The 16,062-nt window shown below is 44.9% G+C and overlaps 1 protein-coding gene across 1 annotated transcript; it reads left to right on the forward strand.

The window, feature by feature from the left end:
• Positions 1-2,936: 2,936 nt before the first annotated feature.
• On the forward strand, positions 2,937-15,288 carry TOB2 (transducer of ERBB2, 2). Its single transcript, XM_053255713.1, has 2 exons — positions 2,937-3,268; positions 10,834-15,288. The coding sequence occupies exon 2, from the start codon at positions 10,917-10,919 to the stop codon at positions 11,952-11,954; it is 1,038 nt and encodes a 345-aa protein (XP_053111688.1). The 5' UTR covers positions 2,937-3,268; positions 10,834-10,916; the 3' UTR covers positions 11,955-15,288.
• Positions 15,289-16,062: the final 774 nt, after the last annotated feature.

Genomic DNA, 16,062 nt, shown 5'->3' on the forward strand with positions numbered 1-16,062 from the left:
TAGTAATTAACAGCTGACCTCAAGTAATTGTTACCTAGATATCACACACACCCCAGAGTGGGGACCAGGAAAGCCATTTGGCTTTGGCTTGAAGGTCAAAGGGGGCCTCAAATTTAGACACTTCTGAACATTTTGGTGCCTTATTTTGTTTTCATGTGTCTTTTTTTAATGGCTAGGGACCTCAAAAACTGGAAGTGGCCTGGACCTCTGTGAACTTCTAAAAGGGCCGGTCTGCATGCGTGTGTGTACACACACACACACACACACACACAGAGGAATCCTAATTATCCTGATGGGGGTTTTTGCTGTACAAAAATTTGAAAGGAACATAATTAAGATGCCAAAAAAGACAGTTAACTCTATTTGCTCCCTTTAGTTAGCTTTCTCCTTAAACTGTTTTGAGAGTGGTTCTCTTTTATTGATTTGAGGATCAAGCTACATGGAATTTTTTAAAAAAGACTCTTTCTATCTATGCACAACAAGCAAAATAATACATGTTTAAACTGCAAGAAGCATTTCCCTGGCAAGTTGATAAAAAGGGTTTACTATAAACAGACCCCAAAATCTGAATGAGCAGGACAAAATTTAGACCATTATCCTCAACTAACTGAATCTGCTCACACAGGCACTTTTATCGCTTAACTGAGCCACCAGATTCTGTCCTCTTAGTTGTCCTCTTACTGGTTACAAAATAATCACTACAATACAAATACACATTATAGAAGTGAGGGTGGGGAAAAACTACCTTTTGATTTAGTGGACTAAAATCTATATTAAGCCTGAACTGTATTAAGGAATAACTTGCATTAATTAAATGGCTTTGGAAGAGCCCCTAGACCTGAATAATTAAAATAGCAGGCCTATGATCTCCAAATCTGACCTGAGTATGTTGAATGGACAGAGTTGTTTGTTCTATGAAATGATTTGTTATCTTACTTTAAGTGCCATCAAGTAGGTGTTGACTCTTAGTAACCACATAGATAGATTCTCTCCAGGATGATCTGTCTTCAACTTGTTCTTTAAGGTCTCTCAGTGGTGCATTCATTGCTGTCATAATCAAGTCCATCCACTTTGGAACATAGGAAAATAGGAAGCTGCCATATATTGAGTCAGACCATAGCTCCATCTAGCTCAGTATTGTCTACCCAGACTGGCAGCGGCTTCTCCAAGGTTGCAGGCAGGAATCTCTCTCAAGCTTAGGCTTAGCCCTATCTTGGAGATACCAGGGAGGAAACTTGGAACCTTCTGCTCTTCCCAGAACCTTCTGCTCTTCTCCATCCCTTAAGGGGAACAGCTTACAGTGCTCACACATCAAGTCTCCCATTCATATACTTTTATCGATTTCTATACCGCCCTTCCAAAAATGGCTCAGGGCGGTTTACACAGAGAAATAATAAATGAATAAGATGGATCCCTGTCCCCAAAGGGCTCACAATCGAAAAAGAAACACAAGATAGACACCAGCAACAGTCACTGGAGGTACTGTGCGGGGGTGGATAGGGCCAGTTACTCTCCCCCGGTAAATAAAGAGAATCACCACATTAAAAGGTATCTCTTTGGAAAGTTAGCAGGGTTGTTATATGCAACCAGGGCAGTCCCTGCTTAGTTAAGAGGACAAGTCATGCTTGCTACCAGGAGACCAGGTCTCCTTGCTGCTGGTCGTCCTTCTCTTTCTAGTTATCTTACTAGCATGCTGTTATTAAAAAATCTACATATATAACACTCCGTCCTTTGCATGCAACTAGAAATGCATCTTTCTAATGCACAAAGTCATTGTCTGCACACGCCATACAGTCCCTACCTTTGTCCAGGAAAAAGAAAAAGCTGGCAGAGATCAACATTAGGAAGGGGTAGAAAGAGGAGACACAGACAATTCAGTGTTTTAGTCCAATGCAAAGATAAGTTTAACTAATATCAGAGATACATGCAATGTCAACAACATATAATTGAGGTAAAGCAGGAGAAAAGCATCCATTCTATATGTAACAAGTTTCAAGTATCTGTACTTAAGGTTGCAATCATATAGATTTACTTGGGAATAAGCCCTACTGAGTACAGTGGGGAACTTACTTCAAAGCAAACATGCATAGGTTTAGCCTGCACAAGACTGTATGCCTCATACACAAAAGGTGCAGGTTCCCCCGCCCTTAAATCTAATAACCCATCTCTCTACCCCAAACATGTATTTGCTCCTTCTCCCACAAAAATTTAAGGAGTTACTGCTCAAACTCTCCCTCTGTCTGCACCCCTGCACAAAACTTCCTTTTGCGCTCTATGCTAGTTAATCTGGAATAACTACCACCACTTGGTTCCGTATTTCCTGTCACAAAAGGGTGGTTAAAGATTAATAACTGCTCTCACAATGAATAATGTTTAAAGGATGGTAAACATGTGATTTAAAAAAAAATAACCCCAGAACATTTTTAATACTCGGGGTGGGGTGTCCTAATCTTTTAGTTATTGTATGGGCCCAAGTGGTAGTAACTGTTGCTGATTAATTAGCACAGATTGCAAGGGCGGGGGGCAAGCCTTGAATATGAAGTATGAGATTTCCTGCAGCCCAGTCCTATACATATTTACTTGCAAGTAGGAAAAGAAGATCTAATCCTCATTAAATAATACCTGATCTGCACTCAGCAAAGTTGTCTGAATGGTTAGGCACAAACCTTGCTTCTAGTCAGCGCGCAGGAAAAATACTCTCAGTAGACTACTAGATTTACGACGGAAAATTGATTAAACTCCCCAAAAAATCGCAATAGCAAATAACGGGCATTCCTTTCTGATGGTTCTTCACAGCATCTGTAAGATTGTAACAACAACTCAAAGCTGTCGGCACAAAACGGGTTAATCTGAAGCTGGCGTTTGGGAAAGTAGTCCCGGCCCTCTCCCTCTCCCTCCCTTACCCCCTTCCTTGTCCTTTGCAGGACGCGTCACCCTGGGTGTGGAGGGGAATATCCTTGCGCAGGGTTGCTAAGGGTGAAACTTTTCATTTACTTTGCTCACTTTGGGCCAGGGAGAGGGTGGCTTCAGGTTCCCTGCGGAGGGAAGGACGGAAGGAAGAAGGGGGCGCCCCAGTCAACATCCCCCCACCCCACTTCTAATTGGGCCTGTAGAAGAGGGAGAAGTTACCTAAACAGCATCCATTTAATTTAAAAAAAAATTCGAACGCCCACCAGTACATCAGCACTTTGTAAAAAAGAAACCCTCAAGATAAACCCTGGAAAGAAAAAGAAGCCACCAAATCATCTCATCTGGTGCTGGGGAAAAAGTAAGTGAGGGTTCATTGCTAGAATTGGGGGTGGGAGCAAAAAAAGGGGATGATTTAGATATCGGGTTTTCAAGCCTAAACAGAGGATACTAGCTTCTCCTCTTGTCGCCTTTCATCTTGAGGTTCAGGATGTGTTTCTTCCGACACTCTTTTAGAGAGCTTTTAAATCGCAGTATGGACGATTTTCAGAAGCCGTCGGTCACTCAAGTCGTTCAGAGAAGTGATTCCTGTGTTACTTCTTCCATTCTCCACCCCCTCCCCTTCCAAAAAGAGAATAACTGGCTTCTTCTCGGCTGTGGATTGCCCTGCTCTGTCCCTTTAAATATTTTTCCTGATCATATTGCTGTCCCTCTTAAACGGCACTTTCTTCTTCGTAGTGATTGTTGGTGTCTTTATTTCAAGGTGGAGGCAGGTTGAAAGTCATTTGCTTTGAAACGATGGGGGGGGGGATGTCTTCAGTTCACCATTTTGTTTTTGCTCCGTTAAGTGGAATCGTGAGTGGACTTTTAAAAACCTAAACCAAACAATTAAGTGTAAAATCGAGTCCTGCGGTCGTCTGTCGTGGAATAATGAAACACCCCCGTCGTCTCTACTTATCCCAGGCGAGGGGAGAATCCTGGGAGTGACTGTCGCTCCTTTGCTCTTTTTCTTTATCATGTCAATTGTGCCTGCGATGGGCGCGGGGGGAGAAATAGGGGGTGGGGTGAAGGGTCAGGGAGAAATCCTCGGGGGGGTGGGCAAGGCAGATGATTTGGGTGCTGCTCCATTTAGTTTCATCCAGATCACTGCTCGAGCACGGCTTTGTCAGTAAAGAAAAGATGGTTCCGTTCCATTTGGTGCTCGAACTTTCTTTCCCCCTCCTCGGAATGAAGCCCGGAGGGCCTCTTTAGGGTTTTATGTGTCACAAACGCAGACCTCCGCCGAAAAGAAATGCGGGGCAGAGAAATGACAGCCCGCCCGCCCCCCACACGCCTGCCTTAAGTGGGGTGTACTTATCCCCCACCCCATGCAATGCAATGATTTAATAATGAGGTAGCGGAGGAAGAGGTCAGTGAAATAAAAGAGCCTTAATCTTATTCCTCCGTGTCACATTGGGAGGGTTTGGGGTGGTATTTGTGTTTTGTGTGTGTATGTTTGTTTTGCAGTCTTCATCTTCTTCTTCGTCCTCCTCGCAACAACGCTGTGCAGTAAACTAGGCCCCAGGAATTGATGGTCGTGAGGCTTTAGGGCCGCGGCGGCGGGTGTCTCTTGGCCCAAACCCAGCCAGCCTTTCCTAGCTTGCACTGGGCATTGGCCTCCAGCGAGTCCGGTTTGTGGGGTGACCTTTTCCTCCCCCTCCTGGAGAACCGCGGGGATGTTGAGGAGAGGGCGCGCCTCCGAGGCTTAACAACAGGGGTCTCCTGCAGGGGGCCGAGACGAGCCTTGACGAGCCCCCCGCATCCTGGTTCTCCCGGAGGGAAGCTCGGGAGCCCCTCGCGGGGCGGCAGGGGGAGTAGCCTCCTCGCGCTGCGCCGCGGCGTTTTTTTCTTCCAGGCGGGATGCGAAGGTAAAGGTCAGGTCCAAGTAACCTTCACCGAGGCCTTGTATCGGCTGGGTCCCTCTCTGCCTCCTCCGCCCACCCTTGCTTGGAGGGCCAGCAGGGGGCCTGGCCTGAGGCTCCCGGCCTCCCTGGGGCACACGCGATGGAAGAAGGGCCCCCCTCTTGGCGCCGAGAGGCAATGGCTCCCGTGTGCTCTGCGCTGGGAAGGGGGAGAGAGAGAGAGAGGCCTTTCCTCTCCCACCGCCGAGCATCGGCTGCTGCATCCCGAGGCCTTGTCTCCTGTTGCCAGTGTAGGCCCCCAATCCTAAAGGGGGCTCCGAGGAAGCAGGGCCAGTGGCGCTCAGGAGGACCTATTCGCCCGCAAACACGTTTAGGGATTGGAGCGCATGATCTGACGAGAAGGGAGCTGTAATCCCCGGAAGCTGGTGCCGTAAAGATTATGCTCGTCTTTTAAAGGGCCACATAGGACTCCTCGTTTTTGCTGCAGCTGACGGAGACGGCTACCCTTCTGGGAAGATTGAATTGTATGGGCTGCCTTTGCCACCCCTTCTCTCCCCCACCCTTAAGTTAAGCTTTGCAAACTTAAAACATATCATGATTTGATTCCCCCTACCTCTGCTTAATCCCTCCCCCGCCCCGCGCAGAGGGGGGTGGGAAGGGGAGAGAGAGAGAGAGAGAAATGAGCTATTTTAGATTTAAACCAACAATATAAAATGACATGGGGGGGGGTGTCCTTTGCGTTGAGCAATAGAGCGCGGAGAGCGCATGCGCCTTGGAAAATTTTGTAGTCTGCTCCACTGAGCAGGCGCTGGTTGTCTGGGCCAGCTTTGGCGCAAAGCATATTCCGAAGGATAGTTAGAAGACGAAGTAGGTCACTCGCCCAGGAGGAGCTGCATGTTGAAAGAGAAGCCGGGCTCGCTCCGAACTGCGGCTCCCAGGACATTCTGCTGCGGGAAGGGCAGCAGGGAAGGGGGAGGAGTCGGCTGAGGCGTCTGTTTGTAGAGAGTCCCCCTGGCCAGGGTCATTATGATTAGAGATGCTTCGCTTAGGAGGCGCTGGAGGGGGCGGGCAAGCCGCGAGAGGCTGATGGGGAGAGCAGGTCTCTTCGGAGGAGATAATAGCAATCCTGTGTGCCTGAGGAGGCCCGGGAGGGGAGGTGCCTTGTGTAAATAATGCCCACATACGCAAGTGGTTTTGGCAGGAGAAGAGAGTGGATTGTGCAATCGTGGCTCGAGAACGTGTCTCCCTCGGGCTCGCCCTTCCCCTCCTGCACAGTGGCTTTACCGTCTATTAAAGCGGGTACGCGCTATGCAGATTACCCCTTGAAATCGAGGACTGCTGAGATGGGGTCGACTGCACAGAAAGCTGCTGTTTTGGCTGGGTGTGGCCTGTAAGCAAATGTAGATTATTTTGAGATTCAGACTATTTATCAAGTAATTAGAGGCAGTATATCAACTGACAGCATCACAGACTTTTTTCTAGAGGGATAACTGCTTTTTCTAAATGGGCACTTTAAAAAGTGCTCTGCCAAGAAACCTGGCTAACAAGGTCATTTATTATACCTCTCCTTTCCCACATTTTAATATATGTAAAGAATTTACTCAAATTGTGCACACTACCTAGAGATACATATATCAGACAGTATATAAATATATGATAAATAAATGACCAATAGATTATCATCATATATATGGCATAGCTTGATGCTGCTAGTATATGTCAGAAATATGTCTTAATGATGCCAGGGATTGTTCTTATGCTGAATCATAAGCTAATGTCATGGACCTAATTATCTCACTTTGTATTATTAGTAATCATCACATGCAAAACAAGTCGCTGTTTAGAGATCCGACAATTTCAGGATCATCATTGGGCTATTCTGACAAATTTAAATATGGAGTTTTTTAATGAACTTCTGCAGAGAGAGCCAATTTTGATTGTTTCATGCGTTCCACCTGCAGTTGCCCCCTGTGTGTAGGTTGCCATGTTAACAGTCTGGGGATTATGGGATCTTCTTGATAGATATAAAGCTTATTCTGCTGATAACCAAGCAATAGCTCTTGGTTCCACATAGATTCCTTTATTGTGTGGACATTTTTTAAAAATAAGGCTGTTCTGCTCAATCATTTATGGTCAGCTGGTATTTGAGTCTTTAAAAAAAATAAAAATTGATGCCATAGCTGGAATGCTCTCAAACGTAGCAATAAAAGTGTGCATATATGCATGCACAAAACCTTTAGAAGTTCAAATACTTGCAGTTTGTGCTGCAGTGTCTTAGTCTAATGAAAAGCATCGAGGATCTGTTCTAAGAATAGTAGGAATTTCCTTCAGTTTTCCAGAAACTAGCCAATCCCGCACAGACCATCTGTGCGCTCTTTGGGGCCCGGCAGTTACCTCTCCCCGCCTTCTGCCCCAGTCTCCGCTTCCTGACCACGGCCTCTCCTCCCCACCGCCATTTCTGCCCCCCTTTCTTCCCCCCTCCTGGGCCTTGCCTCCGCGGCCGGGCCCGCCGCTTGCCTCCGCAGCCACCAATCCTCCTGGGTGCGCCCCCGCCACCCAGCCAATCAGCTGGGCTCCGGGATGCACATTCCAAGGCACACCCAGGAGAATTAAATATATAGGTAGAAGGGAACAGTGGACTAGGTCAGTAAGTAAGCCAATCTAAGTATCAGCCTTTCCATTCTCGAGCTGCTAGGTTTCTCAAAGCCTATTGTTAGCAGTCTCTCTAAAACATCACCATGAAAGAGCATCTTTAAATAAGATTTTTTTTCCCCTGCATCCAAGGCTGCACTTGCTTGGAAGGAAGTCAGGTTGAACTCAGTGGGACTTAATCCTATACATAGTTTACTCCAGTGTTTTTCATTGCAAGGCCCAGAAGCCAGTAGTGGCTCCCATTTGCCTTAAGTGCAGCTCCCTGACGAATTGTGTATTTATTTATTATATTTCTATATCACCCCATCCAAAAGCTTTGGGCGGTACACAGTAAGTAAGAAGCAAAAACAAACACCATTTAAAACAAACTGCTTAAAACAATGTAAAAACAAATTTTAAAACAATTCATTTAAAAAACTTTAAAACAGTTTAAAGCTTCAGCTGACGTCAAATACTCTGCACAGCCCCCTGGCACTGCTCAAAGGCGACTGCTGCCATCATGTAGTGCTGGGCTTTGCCCAGCCCTGGAGGGGCCCTTTAAGAGAAATTGAGCCCTTTCAAGTGCCAGTGTTACCTTGGGAGGTGTGCACGCTGCATTGAAAAGTGTAGCACATCCCGGTGCTTTCCCCACAGAGCTCTTCCCAGGGCTCCGTGCGCACCTTCCAGGATGGCACGGGGAGTTGAGAAGGCTACATTTCGCTGAAAGGCCTGGGCAAAGCATAGCATTCTGTGAAGGTCTCGCACTGTGGCTTCACATTGAGGGTTTTTTTTGTCGAAGTGCCTCCCGCTTGAAAAATAGTGAAGATCACTGGTTTACACAAATGTACACTGCAAGTTTATCAATGTCCTGTCCAAGAGAGCTGATGGATACCCAAGTAAAATTATTCTTTTTCAGGACATATATTAATAAATTGCTCTTTGTCTCACTATAGGAAAGCATTGGCTTTATTTTGCCCATTCTAAATTATGGCATTTATTTTCTGAATCATTGCATCCACAGTCTTGTGGCCTAGCAATAAATATCCCTTACCACAACCATCTGTTATCCTTTCAAACTTCCTGGGCTCTCAGTACAACATTCTGTAACGTTGTTATATACAGAAGAAAGGCACAAGTAAGCTAGACTGTATACTTGAGGTAGCATGGGTTGATCTCTTTGTATGAGTTAAGATTCTGTTCCCTTGAATCTGAGCTTTACAGGATTGTTGTTTAGCTAGAAATCCGTTGGAAGATTCCATGTTAAAGAGTTGATGTGTACCTACATATTAGCTTGAAAATGGTCTATTTCTAGTTGACCTTTCAGAAATCTGCCTTGCTCAAATTTCTCCTGTGGCAGTTTCCATTTTTATTTTTAACAGGCAAATTCAAATAGCTGTGATAAAACTTCTCATGGTCTAGAACTCCTGAAATACAATTCCAAGGTCTGGGACTGTGCTGACGGCAGTTTCTCCATGGTCATCTACATAACAGACTAAATTCAGAAGTGGTTATTTGGGGAATTCTTGTGTTACTCCTAGGAACTGATCTCACAGTAGGTATGGAATCTGTGATGGTCTGTGCATATGCCCCCATCTATATTTTACAGATAAAGATCTATTTTCTTATTAATTGAATATGGTGTTGCATGCTATTTATTTCTTCTGCCCATCTTAGTGTGATTTCCATAATCGGTATGCCAGTGCAGTCTCAAATGTTCTAGGCAGATAAACTGGCACAGATGTTCAGGAATGGGGTGTAAGGCTGAAACTCATGTGGCAGCTTTCTTCCTTACTTCTCATGCTGCAGTTAGTGCTGTTCTTGTTCCCAGTTCTCCAGGAGCTTCTTTCTTAGCTCTAAGTATACCACACCAAAAGAAGCTGTTGATACACTCCAGGAGTTTGGAATTTATATCTCTTAACCCTACTTAGCAAGCACCTCTGAATGTTTTGGTTTTGTGTTTGAGAAGATGCTAAGGAAGCAAAAGGCTGGTCTGTGCCTGACTAAGCGATCAATTAAAAACTGGATGTGCTACATCTCTGCTGAACAGAGGAAAGTGCAGTCTTCATTGTTAATAGGCTCCAAATTCTTTCTCTCTCACCCAGGGCACTTATAACTTGGTAGGTTAAAACAGTATAAGTTGGAGATGCTATTGGGATGTCACCTGCCAGTTAGCAGATGATTTTTAATGTATTTTTTATTTTTGCAATCTGACCCTTGCTAGTAAAGAGTTTGGGTTGAGGATACCTCAAGGCTGGCTCTCTGGCCACATACTACTTGCTAGGTGCACTGACAGGTGCCTGGGCCTTGACTCATGAAAGCCACTCATGGACTTCTCAGTGATAATTGATCTGACTGACATAGGTGATGTGGCCCAACTGTTAATTCCTTACCAGGGTTAGGTTCTGTTCTCCCAAGTTGTTGTTTGAATCAACTTGAATCTTTCAAAAGAAAAGACTTCTTTACTACTTGAATGTCAGGGATGGATGGTGTTACCACATTGGGGTGAATCACCGCTTACAACACTTCAGTAGATTTTCAAAGCTGGTTTCTCTCTTTCAAAATGTATCAATCTTCTGTGTTCTGGTAGCTTAAAAAAAGATTTGAACTCATTAAGACTATAGGCCAATCTCAATTTATACTTGTAAGATGCCCCAAGCAGTATATACTGGAGGGGCAGGATATACATATTTTAAATTACAGTACTAGAACACAATAGATTAATACATTTTGAAACGGAAACTAGCTTTGTGAGTATCTATTAAGTGTTGCAAATGGTGATTCACTGTGGTAACATCATCCATCCTTGCCATTAAAATAGTAAATAGATTGTAGCAAGCCTGCATGCTACATGGAAAACACCAGCCCATGTCCTGTCTTGCTACCGAAGCCATGAAACAAAATTTAGTGCAAGTTTCTATGATGTAGTTGAGAAAATAAATTCAAGTTATTTGTTCACCAACTTTTAAGAATCAGCAGTGCAAGTTTTTTATTTATTTACAAAGCATGGATAACTAAAATGGCATTAATGTATATGATGTGCCACATTACAAGTATATTTACCTGTTGGAGGGCAGGTAAGGGTATATTTATGACTGTGATCTGCAAGATTTGTTCTTCCACCAGTGCCACCCCTCTTCCAGGAGGGCATTCCAGAGCTAAGAGGCCACAACCCAAAAGGCCCTGTTTCTAGTCCCTGCCATCCAGATCTCTTGTTAGTGTCGGGGCCCTAAATAACAAGTTTTAAGTTAGGTGGCACAAGGTACATTTCATTTGTTGAGTAATTGCTCTTGCTAATGTCTGAATTGAAATATAGTTATAATGCTGTAAAAAGTATTAGAGATCCTTCATTTACTCTTTCCCCTCTCTCTCTCTCTCTTTTTTTCTTTCCTCCCAGGATTGTTTGGAGCCAAAATCCGTCTATGTTTGTGTCTTGTCTGTTTTAATATACTGCCCTAACTTGCTTGCTGTGAAGGGAGTATGCATCTGGAGATCAAAGTTGCTCTGAACTTCATCATCTCGTACCTGTACAACAAGCTTCCACGGAGGCGGGCCGATTTGTTTGGTGAAGAGCTAGAGCGGCTGCTGAAGAAGAAATATGAAGGCCATTGGTACCCAGAGAAGCCTCTGAAGGGTTCTGGCTATCGCTGTGTTCACATTGGGGAGACTGTGGACCCTGTAGTGGAGCTGGCAGCCAAGCGGAGTGGGTTGGCTGTAGAGGACGTGCGGGCCAATGTCCCTGAAGAACTGAGTGTCTGGATTGACCCATTTGAGGTCTCCTACCAGATTGGTGAGAAGGGGTCTGTCAAGGTCCTGTATCTGGATGACAGTGAAGGCTGCAGTGCAGCCGAGTTGGACAAGGAGATAAAGAGCAGCTTCAACCCTGACGCCCAGGTGTTTGTCCCCATTGGAAGCCAGGACAACTCCTTGTCCAACTCTCCATCCCCATCCTTTGGTCAGTCGCCCAGCCCCACTTTCATCCACCGCTCTGCCCAGCCCATCACCTTCACCACTGCCACTTTTGCCGCCACAAAATTTGGCTCAACTAAGATGAAGAAAGGTGGAGGAGCTGGAGCGGGAACCAGTGGCACAGGGGTTCCTCAGCAGCAGCAGCAGCAGCAGCAGCCACGTCTGGCCCGGTCACCCACCAATGGCCTGCTGAAGCACAAGGGCCTCTCCCTCTCTATGCATTCTCTGAACTTCATTGGGGGCAGCCCGGCCCCTCAATCTCAGCTCTCCCCCAATGCCAAGGAGTTTGTTTACAACGGTGGATCACCAGGAGCCAGCAGCCTCTTCTTTGATGGCGTAGCCACTGAGAACCAGGCTGGTGCCATCCTGCCTCCATCCCAGTTCAGTGCCAGTGGCGGTGGCAGCGGCTTTGACATGGCTCAGGTCTTTGGCGGCAGCAGCAACAGCCTCTTTCTGGAGAAGACACCCTTCGTGGAGGGACTCAGCTACAATCTGAACTCAATGCAGTATCCCAGCCAGTCGTTCCAGCCAGTTGTTTTGGCCAACTGACCACCATGAGAGTATTCTGGGGAAAATAACTTCCAAAAAAAGAGAGAAATAATTAGAAATATTTGAAATCTTATAAATATAGCTTCTTGGAAAGAGACAACCCCTGATTCGTTGTGTCATGCCAGGGAGCGCTGCTGAAGCACTGATTATTTTTTAAACTGGTTTCCTGTGCTCTTTCCTTCCCATTCTTCTACACTCAATGAGGGAGGTTATCCTTCTCAGCTCAGCAATGGTGGGAACCAGAATCACTTTATTATCTCCCATGCTGCTCCTCGGAACTGGTTCTCAGATATGTTTGCTGTCAGGATGGCCTTGTTCAGGGCACTGTCACAGGCCCAGACGTCTTGATTCCCTACTCCTCTCCCCTGTTTTCTGAAGTAGCAGGGAGGGGGAAGGATTTAGGTTGCTTCAGGATGTGTGAAGTCTCATCTGCTTCCTCAGGAGGCTTGGGGCTTCTCTATATATGATGGGTGGCACAGACAGTGGATGAATGCATTCATTCTTGTAGCTTTCAGATTTCATGTTCCTGTTACAAGATGGCAACAGAACAAAGTCCTCAAGGTTTTTCCCCTTCCTTTTTCTCTTTTTGCCTGTGCTAACTGATATGGCAAGGCCTTGCAGTGAAAGTCCCCCTAGCCCAGGGGAGTGCTGGAGGAAGACATTGTAGTGTCTGAGACAGAATTTTTGCCTAGCATTTTCCTTTACAAGCTCTTCCTCCTTATCTCCCCACCATCCCCAACTTGCCCCCTTAAGAGTCCTGAGTGACGTGAACTCTTTAGGCAGCTCAGAGTGTCAGTTGCAAATGCTGTGATGCATAAATGGGGCTGTGGATGCAAAGTCTTTTGACTTGTGGGGGGGAAATTGACCCATGTGTGTTGCACTTCCCTTTCAAGGGTAAGAGTGAATGCTGGCTGGCTGGTGTTTTGTACCTGGTCAGCCCCATTGATGTTCCTCTGGACCAGTTGCCTTGGTTTATGGCGTTCTGAGCTCTCTCTGTTGATAGCTGAGCATTTGGTTACTAATTCTCATGGAAAGGATGGTTTTCCTGCTCTCGAATTCTATAGCACTACTTTTTGGCAGGGAAATTACAATGCTTAACTGCTTTCTGGATGGACAGCATGAGGGTTTGCACTTTGAATTTCACGTCTTTTAAGACTTTTGACCAAAAACCTTATGATTTTTCATTTGAAAGGAAGCAGGCATTCCCATACAGAAGAGCACTACATATCTAGTCCAGTATGGGCTTGTTCCATCTCAAGGCTTCATAGGGGATGCAGTAGGCTTGCTGTGGTATTTTTAAGTGGCTTAAGGTGTGATGAGAAAGTAGTGTTCTCTGATATGAATGTAGAGCCTCTCCTTTACTGCTAGCAAGCTAGGCATCTGATGCTATTCCATGCATCTCTCCTCTTTGGCAGGAGAGGACAGCCTGCAGTGGCCTTCACGAGTGAGTCTCTTGTAGATGATATAACAAAACTTGCCCTGGGCAACAAACTGTTCCCCAGCTATGCTTTGCAAGATGATGATTAAGTCCTGAAGCTTACCTGGTTGTAATGAGAAGGTGTAAGAGATCTTTTAGGGAGAAGAGACCTGTTGAGTGCACACTCTGGGTTTCATATTTAATCGTCTCTTCTCTTCTCCCACCCCTTTCCCCCCTCTCTGTTCACAGTGTTGTTTGGAGTGTGTGAAGTCTTGTTTCTGCAGCTTCTCTGGCCAAGTCATTCTGAATAGATAAGCTACAGTTTGTTCTTTTGGAAATCTTTAATGACTTGAGAGGAGACTTATGAGTCTCTCCAGCTCTGCCCCCAAAGCTAAATGGAGGATACCCTGCAGGTCTGTATATGAGCCTTAACTGCCCCTCCCTTGACGGATGCAGGTCCTTGCACTAGATTTTGGGCATCATTCATAGAAAATGTCTCCTGCACAAGCCACCAATGTAAATGGGAATTCTGCAATTGATGGGGCATGTGCAGGAGAGGTTCTCGAGATGCTCGTGAGATGAGCCACTTTGTTTCTGTGAACCCGTTTGTGCCCCTCCTCCTTTTCCTGGGCTGAGAAAGGGACACTAACATTATCTCAGCACTCTCTGTTTTCTTTGACCCACTGTGTGGCAAGGAGGGAAGATGATGGATAGTAATGTGATGAGTTAAGCTTCCAGGGGCTAGAAGTCTGAAACCTGAACAAGATGCTGAGGACCTGTTCAGAAAAGACACTTGTTTACCTTTCCCCCTAATGTTATTACTACTGCCACCTACTTCCCCCTCTGGAGTGTACTGTAGACTGCCAAGCTATTACACTGGACTTGAACCATATCTCCTTTGCTTAGGAGAGCTGCTGGTTTCCTAGCCACTCAGCATAATCTCCTTTTAAAACTTTCTGCAGCGGAAAGCTGCCACAGAGCCACTGCCTAGGTGGGATTATGTACCCTTCTAAGGCTTAGTATATTGTGAAGGGAGAGAGGAAACCTCACGAGCACCTGCAATGTGTGATGTTTGACACTGCTTTATCCTGCTTACGCTTTTTGAAAAGAAATCTGCATACACAGGGAGGGAAAGGGGAGGGACCAACCTCTGTATCTCCTAAAGGAACACACAAAGTGCTTCAGAAGCATTTCCAGTGCTGGCGACGATGAAACTCACGGCCTCTTTTTTGGTCTTCTTGTCTCAAGAGTTAGACGTTCAGCTTCAATTTTATTTTTAAAACCTGCACTAATTTACCTGGTTTCTTAGGAAGAAAAAGAGATTTTTTTTAACTTTTATTTTTATGGGTTTGTGTTAATTTTTTTTGTTGTCTGTTTATATTGAATAATTTGCTACATTTGTAAAATGTAAGAGGTATATATAATATATGTATATTTCTAACGTAAAAAAAATTGAAAATTTTCTTTGAGATTTTTTCTTAGAGGAGAGAAAAAAAATATTTTTTCAGGAAAATTTTAAAAAGCAGCAGTGAAAGCTCCTTTCCCCCCTCGCTGCCCTCCTTCCTGACCCTTTTTGAAGAGTGAATCAACAACTTGTGATCTTAGAGGATGAATGAACACAAAGAGGACAGAATTATGTATGTTTTTTAATGCAGAGGTCCATGCTGTTTTTCTTGTTTGGTTTTTTTTTTATAGGCAGGGGGCCATTGAGTAGGGATCCAGAGGGGGGTTTCTTTTTTTCTCTAGCGAAGGAGGAATACAATCAGAGTTTTGTATTCAGAATGTTGTGCAATATTTTGGAACAGGACATTGGTGTGTCTAGAGATTTAGTTAAAAACAGCAAAGGTTGATCAAATCTGTACAGTTTCTATTGTTCCAGATTTTTTTAAGTTTGTATTAAAAGCATGATATATAATAGCCTCCTGTCTCTGTTGTTTGTCTGAAGGCATCAAGGATTTGCAGAGAGTAAGAAACAGGATTTCTTTTTTTTCTTGTGTTGGAAGGGGTGGGGGAAGGAATAGTCTTCCAGCTGTGGCTTTGCAGATGGTGCTGTAGTGCAGAACCAGGAATGTGGGGATTGTCTTGGAGAACTGTCTTTCTCCCTGAGGCAGCCTTAGTGGTGAGTGTGAGGAGCTATTTGTGTGAATAGCACAGCCACGCTGGTCCCTGTTAAGAACCAGAAATGACTGGCAGAACTTGAAGGGTGTCCGGACTGACAACTGTGTGTTCCAACAGCACACCTGATCTCCTGCAATAGCACTGTCAGTAGATGAAAGGCTTCTGGTTATTGTATGCAAGTCGGAAAAAGTTGTTGGGCACCATGACATTATCCTACCTGAAGTTGACAAGTATGCTTCTAATGGCACAGTACTATACCTGCTTATAGGTAGGATTTTAATTCACATTACATTTGTGCATAAACTGTCGGAGTAGACGCCATATAAGGCAATTTACCTAGCTTAGAGGGTACTAAAAGATTTCTGCCCATTATTTACAAGAACATTTGTTATTCCTCCATATGTGCACTAACTACCTGTTGGTGCTTCACATGCAATCTGAGGGCTTAAGAGTAGTGTTTAAAGTATTTCCCCTTCTTTCAGAGGCTGTTCTAAAACACAGGCATGACCAGTAACTATCAGAACCTTCCAAGTTAATTCTGCTGGAATAAAAAATGAACATAGCCCTGTAAAA

This window comes from Hemicordylus capensis, chromosome 5 (assembly GCF_027244095.1).
Source record: "Hemicordylus capensis ecotype Gifberg chromosome 5, rHemCap1.1.pri, whole genome shotgun sequence".
NCBI classification, from domain to species: domain Eukaryota; kingdom Metazoa; phylum Chordata; class Lepidosauria; order Squamata; family Cordylidae; genus Hemicordylus; species Hemicordylus capensis.